The 22,068-nt window shown below is 44.9% G+C and overlaps 1 protein-coding gene across 1 annotated transcript in view; it reads left to right on the top strand.

The window, feature by feature from the left end:
* The first annotated feature begins 10,834 nt into the window (after positions 1-10,834).
* BDKRB2 (bradykinin receptor B2) overlaps positions 10,835-22,068 on the top strand; it is a 38,382-nt gene continuing 27,148 nt past the window's right edge. Inside the window, exon 1 of the mRNA XM_060262094.1 lies at positions 10,835-11,033. Coding sequence (XP_060118077.1) covers positions 10,864-11,033 — 170 coding nt within the window. The 5' untranslated portion in view covers positions 10,835-10,863. The remainder of the gene's footprint in view (positions 11,034-22,068) is intronic.

Below are 22,068 nucleotides of genomic sequence, written 5' to 3'. Positions count from 1 at the left end.
GCCACGTCGAGCAGAGAAGAGGCGGCCGCAGCGCGGCGGCCTCGCCCGCTCCGCCTCTGGGGTGGAATTGGAGGGAGGGGTGGAGGCGGGCCGGGGACATGGCGAGCCGCGAGTCCGGGTCCTAGAAGGGCCCAGATTCGTGGCTCGCCGTGCTCCTGGCCTGCCTCCGCCCTCCCCTGGTTTTGCCTGAGCTGCTGCGGCCCCTTGGCTGCTCCTCCGAGATGGGCTCAGCCTGGGCCCATCTCGGAGGAGCAGCTGCGGTGGGTGGGGAGGGAGCGGCGGCGCGGCGGCCTTGCCCGCTCCGGGATGGGGCGGCTCACCATGCTCCCCGGCGCCGTTTCCCCCCCTCGCCCCACTTCCGGTTTTTTGGGGACCGGGGGAAGAGGGTGGAAATCCTGGGGTCCCCCACCAGGGCGGGAGGGTTGGGAAGCCTAATTGTCTACAATTGCTCAAGAGGGCCTACAAAGAATTTTGGCACACAGGCAAGGCTTTTTTTTTGTAGCAGGAACTCCTTTGCATATTAGGCCACAGACCCCTGATGTAGCCAATCCTCCTGAAGCTTACAGTAGGCCCTGTACTAAGAGCGCTGTAAACTCTTGGAGGATTGGCTGCATCAGAGTGCATGGCCTAATATGCAAAAGAGTTCCTGCTACAAAAAAAAGCCCTGCCTGTGGGTCAAAATTCTTTGTAGGCCATCTTGAGCTACTGTGATCAGTGGGAAAGACAGCATATAAATATTTTCAATAATAAATAAATAAATTGGGGAGTATTCGATGATGAGGCTCAGTGGTAGATCATCTGTTTGGTATTCAGAAGGTCCCAGGATCACACTCCAGTATCTCCACTTTAAAAGAATCCGGTAATATGCAAGGTAAAAAACCTGCTTGAGACCCTCAAGAGCCGCTGCTGGTCAGAGCAGACAATATTGACCTTGATCTACCGGTGTTTACAGGCAGCAGAGGCAGCTTCATGTGTCTTATGTTGAGCACCCCACAGTTTCTATGACTATCTTGTATAATGACTACTACTCATTTGATAATAATTTGTAACCCTGTCACCTCACACCTGGGGTGATAGAATAATCTTTTGTTGATTTCTAGATTGATGCAAACATTAACGTAAGAGTTCTGAAGTTTCCAGAAGCCACCTATTTTTTTACACAGTGCCACTTTTGCCCAGAGAAAAAAGGAGGAGGAGGTTTCACTACCTGGCTTTCACTACTCGAAGGAGTCTCGGAGTGGCTTACAATCCCCTTCCTCTCCTCACAACAGACCCCCCCCCCATGTCACCCAGATGGCTACATGTGGAGAAGTGGGGAATTAAACCCAGTTCTCAAGATTAGAGTCCACCACTCTTAAGCACTATACCACAGCTGGCTCACAACCAGCCCCGTAGCCAGGATTTGAAGAATTGGGGGGCCGTGATTTTTTTCAGGGGGCACATAGTGGCCCCAACCTCCATGGTCTTCTCTCCTACCACTGCTGAGGAGGAAAGCTGCCAGCTTGCTGCCATACAGCCTCCCCACTCCCCACAGCTGCCCCAAGGTGATCCCTTTCCATCCCTCTTCCAGCAGCTCTGGTGGGGAGCCACTCAGAGGTCTAGATACGTACCGCACGGTCTTCTGCCCTTACCTGTAGCATCCAGCTAGGCAAGCCCGGCGGGACAAGGGGGGCGGGTGGAAGACACCACCAAGTCACAACTGACTTCTAGGGTTACAAGACCTCCAATTTGGATTTCTTCCTGTCGCAGGGTGAGCCGAGGCTGCCCAAGTGCAGCTCCCACCCTCACTCGGGTGGCCATCAAGTCCAGGCCAGAAAACTCCTGAAGGCGAACATCATCTCTCCACTGATCCCTAGCCCCGAACTGTAGCCGGAACCTCCACTTGTGTGAGCCAGCCTACCCTACCCTGCCCTGTCTGCAATGGAGCCATCCGCCCCCTACCCCTGCCGTCCCACTTGAGGGCCAGAGCAGCCTCTTCTTGCAGGCACCTTCTAGCCCAACGTCAGCCCAATGTGGAGCTTAACTTTCAGTCCTGGGTGCTGAAAGTGCCCCACTGTTTCTGCTTGCTGGGGGGGTCAGAGATTTCTTCCAGCCCCTAAGCAAGCAGAAACAACAAGGAGCTTAATTTTCAGTCCTGGGCACTGAAAGTGCTCCATTGTTTCTGCTTGCTGGGGGGTCAGAGATTTCTTCCAGCCCCTAAGCAAGCAGATGCAACTGTGTATGTCCCCTAAGCAAGCAGAAGCAACTGTATGAGGACAGCAGAATGGAGAAGGATACAGCTGAGGCACTGGAGGCTGGTTAGGGGCCCCAAGTCAGGGAGCCCTGCCTAGCAGTCAGGGGGCTGTGCCCCCACAGTCCTCCTCATAGCTATGGGCCTGCTCACAACCATGGCCTTTTTTGAGCAGGAACGCACAGGAACGCAGTCCCGACTGGCTTGGTGTCGGGGTGTGTGGCCTAATATGCAAATGAGTCTCTGCTGGGCCTTTTCTACAAAAAAGCCTTTTGTGAAACAGTGGTTACATCAGAGGGTGTGGCCTAATATGCAAATGAATTCCTGCTGGGCTTTTTCTACAAACAAAGCCCTGCTCACAACAAATGAATCCTTCCACATTGCTGTGGGTTGCCAGTGCCCACCACCGTTCCTTTGACTGGCAGAGAAAAATTAATTGAAAAATCACTGCTGGCAGAACTGTATTATGTCACTTCTGTGAAAACCCAGGAAGTGATGTCAGGCCGCTCTAGGAATCTCTAAAAACACTGTCATGTTACCATAGATTATCCGGTGATTCCTAGACTGATGTGACATCAATTCCAGGTTTTTTTCCCAGATGTGACACAGAACCACTACACTCTTACCTGCACCTTCCTAGACTCCTAACAGTTGTCACAGTAGCTGGCTAGCAACTCTACTGTGGAGATAAGCAAACTGCTACTCTGGAGAGCCACTAAATGATGGGTGCAAAGGTTGTTTATCATCCCATAATGATGACTTTATTTTTAATGTCTTAATATATTTTATTTTATTACCTATGTTGTAAACTGCCTAAAAGATGAAAGATGGTCAATAAAGGTTTAAAATAAATAAGCTTGCACAATCACATTCCTTCACCAGAACCCATCTCAGAAGGTATTTGTAATGATAAAAGAGAGCCAGTGTGGTATAATGGTTAACAGTGGCAGACTCTAATCTGGAGAACCAGTTTGATTCCCCACTCCTCCTCCACAAGAAGCCTGCTGGGTGACCTTGGGCCAGTCACAGTTCTCTCAGAACTCTCTCAGCCCCATCTGCCTCACAAGGTATTTGTGGTGGGGAGAGGAAGAGAAAGGAGATTGTGGGTGTTTTTACACTGACAGTTTGTGACTCTCTATCACCGCATTGGAAACTCACCTTTTACATTTCCTAACATTCTCACAACTGCCCGAAGCATCTACATTTGTTTCAGTAAGATGAGTTCTGGTGCTGCTGCTGCAACTTTTTCTCAAAACTAGTTTTGATCTGGTCATTTCTCTACAGGCATTTCAAACTTGTATTGTAGAAGTTTTCAGGCGTTTTAAAAGACTCCTCCAAAAGCCACGAGGTGCAGTAATTTGCATAAGAGCTGACAGCATTTGAAATTTTTAGATATCATTGCTTGCCTCATCTTGTAACTTAAATTTGTATTGTTTTTGCAGTGTTGGCAGGATTTCCAAGCAATTGTATACATTTAACTAAGCACTGGTATTCTGTCTGCCCTCTAATCAGAGACCCACCCCCCAAAAGTGAAACACTTTCAACAGGAAATATAGAAGTTTGGCTACGCAAAATGAGCAGAGCAAATCCACAAATGTAAAAGGAAAATAATTAAAGCGGAATAGTGGCAGGCGATTTGAATACTCTCAAACTCTGGATCAAACTGAATGTAAAAACACCCTGTAAGTGACTTTGAGAATCCTTAAGGTAGAGAAAAGCTACTAAAGTGAGGATGGGAGAATCACATATGCCATCCTGAGCTCTTTGAATGAGGGGCAAGAGCAAAATATTCTAGGCCCTTTCTACACTTGGACCTCCACCTGGATTTTCTTTGCACTTGACTCATGTTCATTTACCTTGCAGAAAAACCCTGGACAAAACAGCATCCATATATCCCGGGATAATTGTGGGGCAAAACCGGGCTGAACTGAGTGTAATGTAGAAATGAGGGGATAAACAGGGATAAAAACAGGAGTGAACTTGAGGGTGGGGTAGAATGTCAATTCTGGGACAGAGTTGGACCAGGATTAAAGTCTAGTGTAGAAAGGACCCTAGACTGACAGATAAATACACTTGCCTAGCTTAATGAAGAGTATTACATTCCTAGTATCAACAAAAGCCAGGCACTACATATTAATTCAAAACCATTCTTCATAGTTAAATATAAAGAGACTGAAGTGATGGCTTGCATATTATGTTGAGCACCCCACAGTTCTCACTACAGAGATGTGGAAATGCATCACAGGTGCACACTTCGTTTAGAATTAAGCAGATGGTTATGGCCCCTTGACTTTGGCAATACATCATACATTCCTCATAAATCTAGGTCATCCCTCTCAGTGTTCCTGAGTTTTCATCTCAAAAAAAAAATCTGGAAAGCTTTTAAGTGAAAAACAGACATTTCCCTTGACGTAAGCATATCATTCCCTCAGGCTGGTAGCCACAAGCGAGGAAGAGAGCATTATCCTCTCACAAGAAGAAGCAGGGGAAAGAGTCTAGTCACCTGAAGGGTCTCTACAGGATTCAGAAACAGCCTTTCTGCTTTGGCAGGGTTTCACAGGAACTCTTCATGTTCAGGTTATTTCTGCCCACTGTCGTCTCTCCTGGCAACAGAAGCAGAGTAAACAGTGCCAGAAGCAGCTCAAGAGGACCTGGCTCGGTTTCTCCCCACAGGGCCCACAACAACACACACACAGAAACACACAGAGAATGAGACACACACACCAAATTCACAATATCCTGACTTTTCTGTAGCCAATTTTGTAAAAGGGATCAGGAAGGAAATGAGGACTGTTTCCTCCAGGGTAAGGACATTCAAAGCATTTTAGAGCAGACCATTAGTGGGAGTTGACCTTGATGCAGGTGTATAATTACAGTCTCTCTGCCTTTAAAAACAGAGGGGTCTTGGCTGCTGCCTGAGAGGAAAGGGGCTCCCTCAGCTACACTTTCTGAAGGAAACAACCAAAATACACTTTGTAGTTGGGAGAGATGTCCTAGGCTAAGAAATGAGGTGGACTAAACCAGTGTATACTCCACCTCACTATTTTTCACTTACTATATTTTAAATTACATTTTTTAAATCATATTTGTATCCTGCTTTCCCTCCAAGGGCTATTTGCCTAAATCAGTCCCTCTGTCAGGTCTATCACATCTAGAGCACTCTCTCTACCTGTGGAACCATACCCCAGGATAATTATCTGGGACCATTGCTATCTATTGTATACACGGATTCTTGTCTACCACAACACCCTTAGAAGGACAAGACAAACACAGAAAGAATCTCAAGATCTTTATTCCCATAATGAGAAACAATGCTAGAAAAATGAAATGCAAGGGTAGACAAAACCATAAAGCAATCTTTCAAAGTTATAACACAATCCTAGCAATGCTACCCTTGGTTGTTGACTAATTTGGGTGGAAATGGAATGTCTAAGGGGAAATAAAGATAGAAAAGAAAAATTATATGTTGCCTGTCCTGAAGAGAAGAGACTGGTGTATTGTGGTCCAGGATAGGAGGAAGAGAAGAGTGTCCAAAATGTTCCTGGTAGTTTTTAATCCAGGTCTCTGGTAGTCAAGTCTGAGGATTTTTCTAAGGGGGGCAATTAGGAGAGGTAGGGTTGCTAGGCATATGCATAGAACCCCTGGACAATTTGGATGGACAGGGCATGGGGGAAGGATGTCATTGACACATTGACATTGCCTCCAGCTAAAACCATAGTGCAGTTCTGGTCGCCACACCTCAAAAAGGATATTATAGCATTGGAGAAAGTCCAGAGAAGTGCAACTAGAATGATTAAAGAGCTGGAGCACTTTCCCTATGAAGAAAGGTTGAAACGCTTGGGACTCTTTAGCTTGGAGAAACGTCGACTGCGGGGTGACATGATAGAGGTTTACAAGATAATGCATGGGATGGAGAAAGTAGAGAAAGAAGTACTTTTCTCCCTTTCTCACAATACAAGAACTCGTGGGCATTCGATGAAATTGCTGAGCAGACAGGTTAAAACAGATAAAAGGAAGTACTTCTTCACCCAAAGGGTGATTAACATGTGGAATTCACTGCCACAGGAGGTGGTGGTGGCCACAAGTATAGCCACCTTCAAGAGGGGTTTAGATAAAAATATGGAGCAGAGGTCCATCAATGGCTATTAGCCACAGTGTATGTGTGTATATAAAATTTTTGACCACTGTGTGACACAGAGTGTTGGACTGGATGGGCCGTTGGCCTGATCCAACATGGCTTCTCTTATGTTCTTATGTTCATAGAGCAGGGGTGACCAATGGTAGCTCTCCAGATGTTTTTTGCCTACAACTCCCATCAGCCCCAGCCATTGGCCATGCTGGCTAGGGCTGATGGGAGTTGTAGGCAAAAAACATCTGGAGAGCTACCGTTGGCCACCCCTGCCATAGAGATTGGCAAAAATCCTAGCGTATCTATGGTGTCACTTCCAGATTTAATCCAGAAGTGGAGTCAATCCCCCCCCCCTCTTTTTCTCCTGCCACTCATTTGAGCACCAGCTGGGAAAAGGAGATGCTTCAGTGGGGGGTTGTCTGCCAAAAGGGGTCAAATGGCACCCCTGGTGGGGAGGCCTCATACATAACAGGAACTGAGAGCAATTTACTTCATTCTCTTCTCTGTTCTATCCTCACAAGTGGTTAAAGCCGTTTGCTATAAACTGGGAGCACCTTCTCTACTTCCTCTTTCTGTAAATCAGAGCTGAATCTAAATAAGATGCAGATGCAGGCTGGTAACATTGGTGTCTATTTGGCTCCCTGAAGGACAACAGTGATTACTATACCTTCTCAATTGCCCCACTCAGCCCAGGAGAGATGGTGTCTGAAGATGCAGCATATACATTTTTAAGATTTAGGGCTATCAGTCCCAGTTGGAGGCAGGGGTCCCTTGGTATGGACAAACTGAATGTCCGCTAGGGACTCCATTATACCCTATGAAGACCAGTCCCCATTAGGACAAAATAGGAGTCAATTGCACCTTTAAGACCAACTTAGTTTTATTCAGGACGTAAGCTTTCGTGTGCATGCACACTTCTTCAGACGAGGAATGAGGTACAGTAAGCAGAGCCACATATAGCTGGTGGGGTTTGGAATGCCAAGTGGTACAAAGTTAAAAACCAATAGCAAAATAGTAAAATTAACAAATTCAAAAAACCTTTGATCTGGGTTGTATTAGCGTGGGAAACCATAGAACAGTAACATGTCAGAATGTGAGAATGCCTGTTAATTATTCTATTGCTAATAAACCTGGGTCAAAAAGAAGGCATTTCTTTCCTAGAAGTTTTTCCTGTAATATTTATGTTAATATTACTGTAATATTTATATTAATATTACTGTAATATTTATATTACATGTTAAAAGGTAAATTAGTTGGACTGGAAAAACTTCTGGAAAATTGATCCATGGGTACGTGGGGCTGGGGGGGGGCTGTTTTTTGGGGTAGAGGCACCAAATTTTCAGTAGAGCATCCAGAGCCTCTCCCCAAAATATCCCCCAAGTTTCAAAAAGATTGGACCAGGGGGTCCAATTCTATGGGCCCCAAAAGAAGGTGCCCCTATCCTTCATTATTTCCTATGAAAGGAAGGCATTTAAAAGGTGTGTGGTCCCTTCAAATGTGATGGCCAGAACTCCCTTTGGAGTTCAATGATGCTTGTCACACCCTGTCTCCTGGCTGCACTCCCAAAGTCCCCAGATATTTCTTGAATTGGACTTGGCAACCCTAGTTCCCATAGGGTATAATGGAGAATCGATCTGTAGGTATCTGAGGTTGGGGAGGGGGACTGTTTCTTGAGGTCAAGGCACCAATTTTTCAGCGTTGCATCTGGTGCCTCTTCTACAACCCCCCCCCCCCACCAAGTTTCAAAAAGATTGGACCAAGGGGTCCAATTCTATGAGCCCCAAAAGAAGGTGCCCCCATCTTCCATATTCCCAATGAAGGAAAGACATTTAAAAGGAGTGCAGTCCCTTTAAATGTGATGGCCAGAACTCCCTTCAGAGTTCAATCACGCTTGTCACAACTTTCCTCCTCATTCCACCCCCAAAGTCTTCAGATATTTCCTGAGTCAGACTTGGCAACCTTATTCAGATTAATAAACATGATGACAATGCCAGTCATCCCCATGGGCACACAATGGAACAGTTTATGCCTAGGGTGTGGGCACCAGGATGTTCACTGGGGTGCTCAAAGTAATTATTGGGAGCAGCACAGTGGTCTGTTTGCCACGGAGCTATGCCCTTATGTTTGGAGATTTTAGTAGCCACGTGGCTATGTATAACTGTTTAGCCCCATCCATACCGTAAATTATAGAAAACTCTGTGCAAATGTATTCATTTTGCAAGTTGTATACTAATCACAAAACACAACTTTTTGCACCCCCAAAAAATCAGATTTATTGCATAAGCGCAGAATAGACACAATTTTGACTGTGGGTTAATATCTCATACAAAATGAGTTTTCGCCTGATGGACATTGGAAGGCGTGTTAGTAATTCTTCAGGATTATTTATTGGCAAGAGTTAGTGACCAGCATTTGGCTCTCCATCTGAGAGATAACTTCTGATGTCAGGGACCCTGCTCCTGTCCTCAGAAAAACTCTAATAGCTCTATCAATAAGTGACAAATGACTGGCGTTGCCTTCCAATGTGTGTTCCCACAGTTAATAAACTGTAACACCTAGCGTTGTGCTGCCAGAAAGACCAATATTAATGGGACTTTTGGAAATGCTGGTTGAAGGTACTATGAAGGCAAGCCATAATTTTTTACCTGTGGAATGCAGAGAAAGGACAGGAGCTGTAATCAGAGAAACAGATTTATTTATTTTTTTAAGGCTGCATAGCTGCATAACTTCCTGGCAGAAAATGGAATTGCTACCAAATACAAGAGATTTATACCTGGAGGCTAAGTGGGCAGACAGAGCAAATGGAAGAATGTGCATGTTTGGGGAGGATCATTTACATTTCTAAAAGTTTTAACCTCTTGTATTCAGAAAGAAAGGTTATGGACAATACATATGTGCAGCTGAGCAACAGAGAGGTTATTGTACTGTATTGTAAATGAAAACTTACAACAAAGCGATGACTGTTATTTGCCATAATGGGCCAATATTCTATATACCAATAATAAAGGTGCTGGGTCTTGCAGAAAGACCACAGATCTTATTGTCATGTCCAGTATTTTGCATATAAGATGATGGCCCCAATCCAGCTAGGTGGAAGGCCTGTGCAAAAGGCAATAGATTTCATCATATGACAGCAGTCACATCTGTTTGGGAGAGTGGCATGGAGATAAATAGTGCAATCCTATGTAGACCTACTCAACTCCAAGCCTATAGATTTCATTAGTTCTCCTCCTCCAACTCCCCTGAACAGTTGATCCCTACACATAGTGCCTTCTTGAAGAGGGCTTTGTATACCTGGTGCTCACACACATAGCTGAACAACAGCCTCTGGCTCCTGAGAGGCTAAAGCTGCGACAAAAAAGGACAGATGCTTTATTTGAATACTTCCATACCTTATGTGCCCTCCACACACACCTTTAGTGGTCTTCAGGAGGGAACTGTGAATAGGAGGGAAAGTCTTCAGAGCAAATCCCATTGGCAGCATTGCATCATAATGACATCAAACTGGCTGTACGACCCTGATTGGTTAGGACTGGAGACCTATTCCTAGCAAGCAGCAGCAGCTTTTTAAAAATAAAGTGGCACCAAAACAGCTGCTGACAAAGCACCATAAAAGGTATTTTGATATTTTTAGGGAAAAACATTTAAAATTTTTAGGGAAGAATCTTCCTTTTGTGCCAGTACTGTTTGCCTGTGAACACTCAGTACAGACCTAATCATAAATAACTAAGACCTATTGATTTCAATAAGACTCCCACATACAGAGATTAGGATTTTATCTATTTAATTACTTCATTTATACCCCACTTTTCTCCTTGATGGGGAACAAAAAGTGGCTTACATCATTCTTCTGTTCTTTTTTAACCTCTCAACAGCCCTGTAAAGGTAAATTAGGCTGAGGGTGTGTGTCTGGCCCACCCAGCAAGCTTCCATGGCTGCAGAGATTAGACTTTACATCTCCCAAATCCTAGTCTGGCACTCTAAACCACTACAAGAGGCTGGTTCTCTTTAGCAGGGCATTTTTAGGAGAAAAAGCCCAGCAGGAACTTATTTGCATATTAGGCCACACCTCCTGACACCAAGCCAGCTGGAACTGCATTCCTGTGCGTTCCTGCTAAAAAAAAAAAAAAAGCCCTGCTCTTTATAAAGCAAGCAGTCAAGTTTTAAGTTCCCACTGAGGAAAAATTCCATGAGAAAGTTCAATTCCTCCCTCAAAAAAGAATCCGGGGGGGGGGGGGAGCAAAGGCCAGGTGTGCCCCCTTCAAAGTAGCAGAATGCCTGCATATACAAAGGACAAGTTTATTCTATACTGATTGTAAATAAAAAATTAAAAAATCACAACAGATTCAGTTCTCTGCTGAGCATTTACATCAAGACTCAAAACACTATAAATTTTCCTTTCTAGAAATATTAACATAGCCATGATTTCTGACTCCTTCCCAGCTGTTAGTCTCACGCCAGTGACTTCATGCCAAAAGCAGCTTCTGAGGGGACATTGCAAGCCATGGGTGTGGAAGTGTGTGCTAGCATCATCAGCAGTGGGAGGGGCTGCTTCACAAACCACCAGCAAAACATGAATTGGAATCACTCACAAGGCGAACCGCAGCCTGGAAGTTCCCTGAGGACGTTGCTGGCTTGCCTTCTCCACAAACTACTGAAGGATTTGCTGGAAAGGTATGTGCTACTGCTTCTCTTTGAAATCCTAAAGTGACAGGCGACTTCTGAAGTTTGTGACACGCTTTCTGAAGTCCCCACTTAATTACAAATGAATTTATGAGGTGAGTTCTCAGTTTCTTCTTTTTCTTCACTTTCAAAACTTTTTTGCTCTTCACAGCTCTGTAAATGCAGCTCTGACTAAGGAATACAGTAACAAGTTAAATGGTCCAATGTCAATTCATCCTTGTTGCTGACACACTGGATTTGTGTACATGTAGCTGGTTTTTACAATAGTGAGAACAATGTTCCCTCTAAACTGCAGAATCTTATGAGCAAAAATTCTACTTTGTGAGCTACTGGCATTAAAGTTGTGAGCTACTGGCATTAAAGTTGTGACCTACAGCATAAATTAGTGTGCTCTGGGGTCATCCTTCCTGAGCTAAGACAAAAATGTGTGAGCTGGAGGCTAAAACTCTGTGAGCTAGCTCACACTAACAGCTTAGAGGAAACACTGGTGAGAACAGTGAGTGATTCAAAAACTGATCTCATTGGGGCTGAAGGCGCATCACAGGTGCAGATCATCCAACTGCTAATAAATGTTCACTTGGTAACAGCAATAATGTATGGGAATTGAAGAAGAAATGCCTGTATGTTGGGGGCTGACCCTACCAGTGAGCATGTTTGTGTGGTGACCACTGGACCAGCTTTGGATCAGGAGTCATGGAGTCATGCCCCAAACAAATATGGGTTGTGTTGGCAGCTGTACCATCTTTGAGATGCCACTGCAATGTAGTGATTGGAGTGCTGAATGGGAGAGGCCAGGGGCTATGGTTGCCGGCTCTGCATTGGGAAATACCTGGAGATTTTGGGGTGGAGCTTGGGAAGGATTGGGAGGGTGGGAAGGACCTCATTAGGGTAGAATGCCATCCATCCCCCAAAGCAACCATTTTCTCCAGGGGAACTGATCTCGGTCTTCTGGAGATCAATTGAAATAGCGGGAGATCTCCAGGTGTCACCTGGAAGGTGGCAACCCTAGCCAAGGCTCAAATCCCCACTCACCAAGCTCACTGGCTGTTCTTAATACAGTTGCTCTCTCTCTCAACCTAATCTACTCTATAGGGTGTTTGTGGGAATAAAATGGAGAGATGGAGAGCCACTTATGACTCCTTTGAAAAAAAGTGGGACAAAAATAGGTGGACAGTTCTCTCTCTCCGCCCCCCTCCCCATGGTTTAGAATATTGTATGCAATATAGTCTTTCACCGCCCCACAGAACTATTTCCCAAAAAATTACTTTCCAGAATCAACTTGTTATCCCACAGGAGTCATTAAGGTGTATCCTGAGTCTTATTCAGGTTTATTGCCATCCTGTTTACTGTTTGTGTACTTCCCGTTGATTCTTTTAACTTGGTTTTAACACAGGCTTTGCTATTGTTTATATTCAACTGCTGTTAGCTGCCCTGAACCCATTTTGGGACAGGGCAGGATAGAAACAAAAACAAATAAATAAATGCTCACTTATCTTGCAATATCAGTATTATACTATATTTGAGCACAATGTTCTCTGATTTTGTTTAGAATTGCTATGGGGTAATCACTGTTTTTTTGGTGTTACCATGTTCTAATTGTACTGTTTTGAGTTGTGATTCTCCTTGGGTCTCATCATGAGAAAGGTGGACTACAAAACAACTAGATAAATAAATAAATGAGAGAAAGAGGAGAAAGATAAAAAATATACTGTAAAAACATTAACAGCAATTATTATGTTGCTGGATAAAGATGGATCCAAGGTTCTGAAAAATTTGGACTGTTGCTGTGAATAATAATACAGTACAAAAAGTAGGTTGCCACAATCCAAGTACAGTAGCCTTACAGGAGACACAGAACAGAGGACAGATTCTTGATGTCAAGGTAAGTGTTATGCAAGAGACTGGTGAGAAGGATCTCACACATATTTTTGTTAAACTAATTTTCAGAGCCCTGTTGGCTGCTTTGGAGATCAGGGAAGGAGAACGGTGGGTGTGAGTAATTTCTTCCCATTGCTTTGCAGGGATTGAAATGGCTGGACGAAGCTGTAATGAGCACCATGGGGTGGGGTGGGAGCACATGTATCCATCTCCTTCCCACCCACCTTCTATGGAACAAATTGCAGTTTCAGAGGGGCAATTTAAATTGAAGAATTTAAGGTTCTGATGCTTGCCACAGAGACTCTTTCCAAGTGTTGAAAGTGCCCTGCAATCTTGTCTCATACTCCCATTCGACTCTTATTCAAATGTCATTGGGTCACACTGCAGTCAATGAGACTGACTTCCAAGTTAGCTTACGTTGTATAGTAATATACATAGAGTAAGAATTACCTACAGAATTTATTTATTTATTTATTTATTTGGGATTTATATCCCGCCCTTCCCACAAGTGGCTCAGGGCGGCTTCCAGTGATAGATCCAACAAAATTACAGTATTTAAACATATAAAGGGATCAACATTTAAAACAGATAAAAACAGATAAAACCATGGTTATCAATAAATATTAATAAATATTTCAACTGTATATAAAAGAAATCCGGCAAGTTACATTAAAATTCTCAAGCTAGGTATAGGCTAGCCGGAAGAGGGTCGTCTTACAGGCCCTGCGGAACTGTACAAGGTCCCGCAGGGCCCTCACCTCTTCCAGGAAGAGAGGCATTTCCAAGGTTTTTCTCCTCCCCACCTTTCCTATGTATGTATCTGTGCCTATGTTTATATAGCTTAGGCACAGTACTAGAAAGTTTTGCAATCCAGTAACTTTTCGTATATTTAATTGGCAAGGCTGCAGTAGTAGCAGCAATAATCACCGTGGTGGAACAATTGTTCTCTGTTGTCCAAGCTAAGGGTATATCTTCATTCAAATTTCTGCAGAGCACTTTTGTGCATTGGTTTCACTCTGATGCGTGGTGTCTTGTGGGTTTTCCAGTGTGCTGCAGGTGCAGGAAGCAGGGAGTAGATCCTCAAAGCAGTCTGATAACAACCACTGTATCCTCAACACCCCATAGCTCTGGGTTTTGCAGTGCTGTGTCATACCATGAAAAAGGGCTGTGGTTCATGGCAGAGCATCTGCTTGGCTTGCAGAAGGCTCCAGGTTCAATCCTTGGCATCTCTGATTAAAAGGATCAGGTAGGAGGTGATGTTGAAGACCTCAGCCTGAGACCATGGAAAGCCACTGCCGGTCTGAGTTGACAATATTGACTTTGATGGGCCAAGGGTCTAATTCAGTATAAGGCAGCTTCATGTGTTCATACCTGGCTCATGATGGATCCAGGCTACATTTTCCATTCACTTCCATCTGCAGAATGGAAATTTTCTGCTTCACCCTATTTGGAGAAGGGCTGTGGCTGTGGTTTACTGGCAGAGCATCTGTTCGGCATGCAGAAGGTCCCAGGTTCAATCCCCAGCACCTCCAGTTAAAAGGAACAGACAAGAGGTGATGTGAAAGACCTCTGCCTGAGACCCTAGACATCCACAGCGAGACTGAGTAAGCTATACTGGCCTTGATGGCCCGAGGGTCTGATTCACTATAAGGGAGCTTCTTATAAGTTTGTGCCTGCTGCAGCCCACAGACTGTGGGCTACAGTGGGCTATGGACAGAGCTGGGGGGGCCTGTTCTATTGATATGGAAACCAAACTTTGGATCCACTGCCTGGTCTCCAAGATACTAAGTGCCTTCTAACTCCTCCTCTTGTTAACCCCCTTCATCAAATGTCACTTTACTGTAATGCTAGGATACTTCTGAGCATTGCTCCTGGAAGCACAGATCATGCCCTGGTGTAAAAGAGAGGGAAAGTTCTTCCAGACAGGAAGTATTCCCTACTCACTAATAAGGAACTATGGTTGCTTCAGTCCATGTTGGCCATGTGTCTCTGTGTTAAGTGCTGCCAAGTCATTTCTGAATTATGGTGACCCAGTGAATTAATGACCTTCAAAAACATCCTATCATTAATCCATCTTTCGGGGAGGGATGGTGGCTCAGTGGTGGAGCATCTGCTTGGGAAGCAGAAGGTCCCAGGTTCAATCCCTGGCATCTCCAAAAAAGGGTCCAGGCAAATAGGCATGAAAAATCTCAGCTTGAGACCCTGGAGAGCCGCTGCCAGTCTGAGTAGACAATACTGACTTTGATGGACCAAGGGTCTGCTTCAGTATAAGGCAGCTTCATATGTTCATCTCTTTTCCTGTTGCCTTCAACTTTTCCTAGCATTATTTTCTTTTTCAGTGACTCTTGTCTTCTTCTAATGCGACCAAAGTACAATAGCCTCCATATAGTCATTTTAGCTTCTAGGGAGAGTTCAGACTTGATTTGATCTACAGCTCACTTATTTATCTTTTTGGTGGTCTGTGGAATCCATAAAACTCTCCTCCAAGACCAAATTTCAAACAAATCAAACTTCCTTCTATCTAGTCTATCTGAATTAGCACCAGTCAACATGAGGTCATAACATTCTCCACGTCTACTGAGCTACACAGCAGCTGATAACAGATGGGCAGTTTAAGCCACCCTGGGGACAGCAGGCGAGCACCTTAAAAAAGTGTGCCTACATGTGCACATCTGTCTGCCATCCCCATCCCACCCCCGAGTTGCCCCTGGCTTTCCAGGAGCAGGCTTGAAAAGGCACCACTTTCAAAGCCTTTTCACTGGGTTACCTCCAAGGGACCTCCCTGGCCGTTTGGATGGCTGGAAAGCGCCCAGAGAGCACCCAGGGAGCCACAGATGGGGCGTGTGAGCACTCCAGATGCTCCCTGAGGCGCCCATGGCCCATCCCTCTTCCAAGCACCACCAGGACACTCCTGGGTGCTCTATTTCCAGCCAGCTTACTTCTGGGGCAGCTTGATGCCACCTTGAGCCAGCTGTCTGTCAGTGGCCACCATGTTGCTCATTGCACTGAAACAGTTCAAAGATGACCAAACAAGTTCAGGGAACTGGGGATCCCAAATGGGCCTGGTGATACTCTTTAATCCCTACAGAGTAAGGAAGATCATACTAACTGTTGTATATGTGACTAGAATTGTATCTATGATATGGAGTTCTTGCCTGACTCATTGGAGCCTGTAGGACTGAGCTTGGGGGCTCAGGAACAATAGGGAGTAGGATCCAAATTCCTACTGACCTGCTCCAATCACAAGCCCCTTGCTGGTTTGAATGGTCCAATAGCATGCTAGTGCAGGAACTTTGTGTGTATATATAGTTGGCCCTGTGGGCACAGTCTTCAGTCTTTTAAGGCAGCACTATACTATGCTGTATTCAATAAAAGATCTATGTTCACTACCTCCTCACCTCATCATTGCATAGAACCCACTATATTATACTAATATAAAGCAATAAAAGTCTGGGAACCATTGTTGAGGTTGATTTAACTCACTGTATGAAGCACAGAACTATTTTTTGTTAGTTAGTGAAGTTCATTAGTGAAAAGATATTCTCATGCATAGGGATGGGGATGGGCCCAGCAAGGGTGCTGCAGATTTCCCCACAAACACATTCAGCTGTCAAATTTACTGTGTTCAGAAGTTTCAGTCAGAAGCAAGCCTGGCTGGTTTGTTTTGAACAACTGCAAGCACCTGCCAAACTCATTAGCATTGGGCTTTTGCAAAACTATATATGCACAAAGATGCTGCTATTTCAAATGGAATCGGCGTTATTGAGGACTGTTTTGATGAACACTGAATGGCAGATTTTTATTGGAATGCAGCAATTATTTATGATGGATTGATATGATTTGTGGGTGATTTTTAACTAATTGCCTGAGGAATGGAACAGTTACATTGGAAGGATGGTGGGTAATAGAACTTGATCAGGCTGTGCCAGGACACACAGGTGCAAAAAGCCAATTCAGCTGTACAAGCATGGTTAGGAAAGAAGGAGGGTGGAAAGGGTCATCAATTCACAGCTGACATAGGTTTTTAAAGGCAAAAGACAGAGGTGGCTTGCTACTGCCTGCCTCTGCATAGTGACTCTGAACTTCCCTGGTGGTCTCCCATCCTAGTACTAACTGGAGCCAACACTGCTTGGCTTCCAAATTCTGATGAGATTGGGCTAACCTGGGACATGCAGGTGAGAGGGCAGAAGAGAATACAGTGAAGGAAATCAACAAAGCAGTCTGTCAAACACAGATGAACAGAACAATGAACTATGGAGCTGATAGCTGAAAAACCAGGTCCTTGTTAGCAATTGGAGAACAAGTTGTGAACCAAACAGGTGGGTATTTGCACATTTCTACAGTTCAGGTGGTACTGCGAATTTTTTAAATACAGAAGGTCTCCAGTTCAATCCTCATCATCTCCAGTGAAAAGGACCAGTACGAGGTGATATGAAATACCTCCATCTGAGAATCAATAGCCTCTGCCAATCAGAACAGACAGTACTCAATTAGGGTTGTCAGGACCTTTCACGCAACCAGCAGGGGAAGGGGAGAACTTACCTGGAGAAAGAGGAAGCCCTAGGCCCCATTGTTGGTGACACACAAAAAGTGATGTCATCAAACCAGCAACTTCTGGGTGATGTTCTGGTATTTGGGCAAAAACTCTATGGTAAAACTGGCTTCTACCATAGAGTTTTTACCCAAATATCAGAGCATCACCAGTGTGATGATGCTACTAACATGGCCTTGGCCTTCCTCTTTCAACTGTTAAGTCCCTCTACCAGCCAGCTGATCAGGGTCTGGCAGCAGGGGACCTCCCTCCACCAGGGGGTCTGACAACCCTAATACTCATCTTGGTAGACAAATGCATGAAGCTTCATGACTTTGCTTATCAGCAATTAGAAATAGATGGGTTTTTATTTACCAGCCACTCTTTTCTGTGTAAAGTATGCAAAAGTTCTAAAGCAGCATCCATGAAAAATATGTTCCCAGTGTTGAGATTAAATTGCTTTTGTATAATCTGTAAAGTAGAAGAAAGACCTGATAATATATCAAGCTGGTTCTGTACTAGATCTCTGTACAAACACAGAAGACTTTGAAAAGTGAGGTTTTAAGTGCTAGGAGCGTGTGTAGAAGAAGCCATAGCCAGCACAAGCCATAGGTGGAGCTGGACATTTGCCAGGATTCAGAGATGTGACCAAGTATCCCACCATTGATCCTTCCCTATCACTGTTCTTGATAGCGGATATACTTCTGCTTTGATCTCCAGTGCACCCTAATAGCCTGAGCATGGAATGCAAGCTACAAGCATAGATTTCCTAAGCCTAATGAATGAAAAATGCTTTTCCAAAGTAACAGATTTTCCCTATAAACCTCTTCCCCTGATCTCAGATGTTCTGAGGCTGGCTGTGCAGTGAGACAAGAAAAAACACTTACACATCCTTAGGGGCATAGCGGTCTTTCTCACAAGGGAAGGGGAAAAATGGGACCAGGAGGGCCCTCTGGTTAGTCTCTTGGCCAAGAGCCTATATAGTTCCCTCTGCATCATTTGGGATGCCAGCCTTCATGTGCGGCCTGGAGACCTCTGGAATTACAGCTCACCTACATAAGAACATAAGAGAAGCCATGTTGGATCAGGCCAATGGCCCATCCAGTCCAACACTCTGTGTCACACAGTGGCAAAAAAACCCCTCAAGTGCAATCAGGAGATTCACAAGTGGGGCTTGAAGCCCTTCCACTTTGCTTCAGTCTACGGAGATCAGTTCCCCTGGAGAAAATGGATGCTTTGGAGGATGGAGTCTATGGCATTGTACCCCACTGAGATGCCTGTCCTCTCTAGGCTTCATCCCCAAATCTCCAGGAGTTTCCCATCTTGGAGCTGGCAACCAGCCCACTGTATGCTGGTGGCTAGGAAGGACTTGGCAATCCAAGCCAACAAAAATAACTGGAAGTGGCTCCAGTCGAAGATGGTTTTGGATCTCTTCCAGTTGTTGCTTCTACAGTATCCACACTGGCATCAAAGGAACAGATGAAACTGCCTGCAGGGTCAAACTAGACCATGACTAGGCTCTCCATCAGACTCTTCAAAAGGAAATGATGGTCATGAATCAGACTAGGGTTATGTGGTGAGAGAACAAGGGGTTTAATCCTTCCACCCTTCCATGGTTCACACTCCCCCACACTGTCATAGAACTTTGAAAGGGAAAAAAAATGTGCCTAGCTTTTGCCCTTTCCCCTCCTTTAAAGGGCCAATGTAAGTACAGACCCTTATTGCTATGAATGATGGGGAGTGTCTTAAAATGGTACGGCTGTGGGGAACCTATGACAAAAAGACCAGCAATGCTTCTTAACCACTGAGCATATTTCCTCAGTGGTTTTAATTATTAGCTATATACAACTCAGGGTTCCTGCACAAGCACGTTATTGCAACATTCAAACCAGCAGGGGACTCGTGATTGGAGCAGGGCAGCAGGGATTTGGATCCTGCTGCCCATTGTTCCCAAGTCCCCAAGCTCAGTCCTTCTGGCTCCAATGAGCCCGGTAGGAACACCCATATCAGTCTTCACTTTGGTCCACATACATAACAATGAGAAAATGGCTTTGTCTAAGCATCCTTTGGCCCTTGGACAACTTCTCCTTTGAATGGTGGGGTAAAGGCCTATGAGTCTGTGAAAAGAAAGAGAAGATTTGAATCTGGGTGAAGAAGAACGAGAAGCAGACAGATGCTTCTCTAAATTGGCTGAAGCATCTCCTGGGAGATATTTTGTTTTCATTTATAATCTGCTCTCTCTCACTGGGACCCAAGGTGGATTTCAAGTATGTTTTTTTGGGGAAAAAAACCAAATAAACCCTTTCAGTCAATCAGAAAGCAAACTACAAAATACCAGAACATTAAACAATCAGTGAGTGTAACAAGGTATAATGACATTTGAATCTCGCAGCAGACATTCCTAGTAAAACAAGGTAATTTACTAGGGCTGAGTTTATAAAATAGGAGGAAGAAGGTGGGACAGACAGTGGACCTCCTGCCGTATCAGAGCGCAAACAAATCATGTGCTCACTTTTCTAAACAAAAACTAGGGTTGCCAGCTCTGGGCTGGGAAATATCTGGAGATTTTAGGGGGGTGTTTGAGGAGGGACCACATCAGGGTATAATGCCACAGAGTCTACCTTCCAAAGCAGCCATTTTCTCTAGGAGAATTGATCTCTGTCATCTGGAGATCAACCATAATAGTGAGAGACCTCTAGGGGACACCTGGAGGTTGGCAACCCTCACAAAAACAACCCAGGTAAGCAGGGCCTCTGAAACTTCTTGCATCTTAGAGAAGTGGGCTGCAACCCAGTAGGCAAGCCAGGTTCATTTAGTGAAAACACAGAGAGGTAGGCATGTGATTCCACCCATCCCTCATCTGCATGTGGCTCCAAACCAGAGTAGGTCTCCATCTACCTGTAAATTCATGCTGCTAAAAAGACATTGGGGAGAGCCCCAGTCACAGATCTTCAGGTATTTCAGGACCAAAGTGTACATTACAGCTGCCACATGCCATTTTAGAGGCAAACTTAGTCTTTTGAAAATTGTTGCAATAGCCTGATCCTGAGTCTGCACAGCAGTGCCACCAGGCAATCTTGTTTTCCCCTACAACTTTTCAAGTGCTGGAACAACCCCCCCCCCCCCCACACACACACACACAGTTTCAGAACTCCAAAAGGCCTAGAGCGTGGGTGGCCAAACCCTGACTTGGGAGCCACATGCGGCTCTTTCATACATATTGTGTGGCTCCCAGAGGTTGAGGCTTACTCTTGAGTAAGTGTGCATAGCATCAGGGCCTCAGCAAGCCATAGGTAAGCAACTGTTTCCATCATGTGTGTAATGGGGAAAGAGGAGGAAATATTATTATTAGTTTATTTATATTCCACCCATTCCCCCATTAGACAAGCTTGCAAGCTCTTCTCTACCACCACAGAGATCACCTAGACTCCTAGAGTGGGGAAAGAGAGCTCAAGAGCTAAGGGGGGGGGGGAATGAGCACATAAGGTGGCTGTGCCATCAAGTCCAGTATTAAGAGTTTTAATAAAAACATGTGTGTGTTATTTGTTCCTGTCTTGCGGTTCTCAAACATCTGATGTTTATTCTTTGTGGCTCTTACATTAAGCAAGTTTGGCCACCCCCAGCCTAGAGGGAACCAAACTGCCTGGTACCATTGAAGCATGTGTCCAATCAGGTCCTCATGAGCATTTTTAACAGCAAAATGTTTTTCTTTAAAACCCCTTTCATGCTCCCTCACTCTTCCTTTCCCTCAGCACACCACCAATGCTGTCTTTTCCTTCTTTCCACCCTCTCCATAGCCCACCACTCATTCCAACCCCACCCCCCACAGATATGAACATATGAAGCTGCCTTATACTGAATCAGACCCTTGGTCCATCAAAGTCAGTCTTGTCTTCTCAGACTGGCAGCGGCTCTCCAGGGTCTCAAGCTGAGGTTTTTCACACCTATTTGCCTGGACCCTTTTTTGGAGATGCCAGGGATTGAACCTGGGACCTTCTGCTTCCCAAGCAGATGCTCTACCACTGAGCCACCGTCCCTCCCCTTGATAACTTGAGAGTGAGTGTGCAGGACTGCATAGAGTGGGAAAGTAATTAGGCGTGAATGAGTGGTGAGTCAGTGAAAATCAAAGTTACACCTAATCTTGATCGTTTAACAAATGTGAGAGAAAGGAGGGTTTAGAAGGACAGGTATGGATGGAGTTAAACGACCCAGTGTTGGGGGGGAGAGTACATACATGCTATTACGGTCTGAATTTGAGGAGAAAAGGGAAATACTCCTCTGAAAAACCACTCTTGAAAATGGTGGACACGCAGAGGAGGGAAAGTGGAGTGTCTGTTGAATGCTTGAAAACAGATGTTAATCTGACAGGAGAAGGAAATGAGCACAGAAGACCACCACAGATTTATACCCCGTCCTTCTCTCTGAATCAGAGTCTCAGAGCAGTTTACGATCTCCTTTATCTTCTTCCCCCACAACAGACACCCTCTGAGGTGAGTGGGGCTGAGAGAGCTCTTACAGCAGCTGCCCTTTTGAGGACAACTCCTACAAGAGCTGTGGCTGACCCAAGGCCATTCCAGAAGCTGCAAGTGGAGGAGTGGGAAATCAAACCCGGTTCTC

Source organism: Heteronotia binoei, chromosome 21 (assembly GCF_032191835.1).
Source record: "Heteronotia binoei isolate CCM8104 ecotype False Entrance Well chromosome 21, APGP_CSIRO_Hbin_v1, whole genome shotgun sequence".
In the NCBI taxonomy this organism is placed as follows: Eukaryota; Metazoa; Chordata; class Lepidosauria; order Squamata; family Gekkonidae; genus Heteronotia; species Heteronotia binoei.
This window is presented reverse-complemented; position numbering and strand designations above follow the sequence as displayed.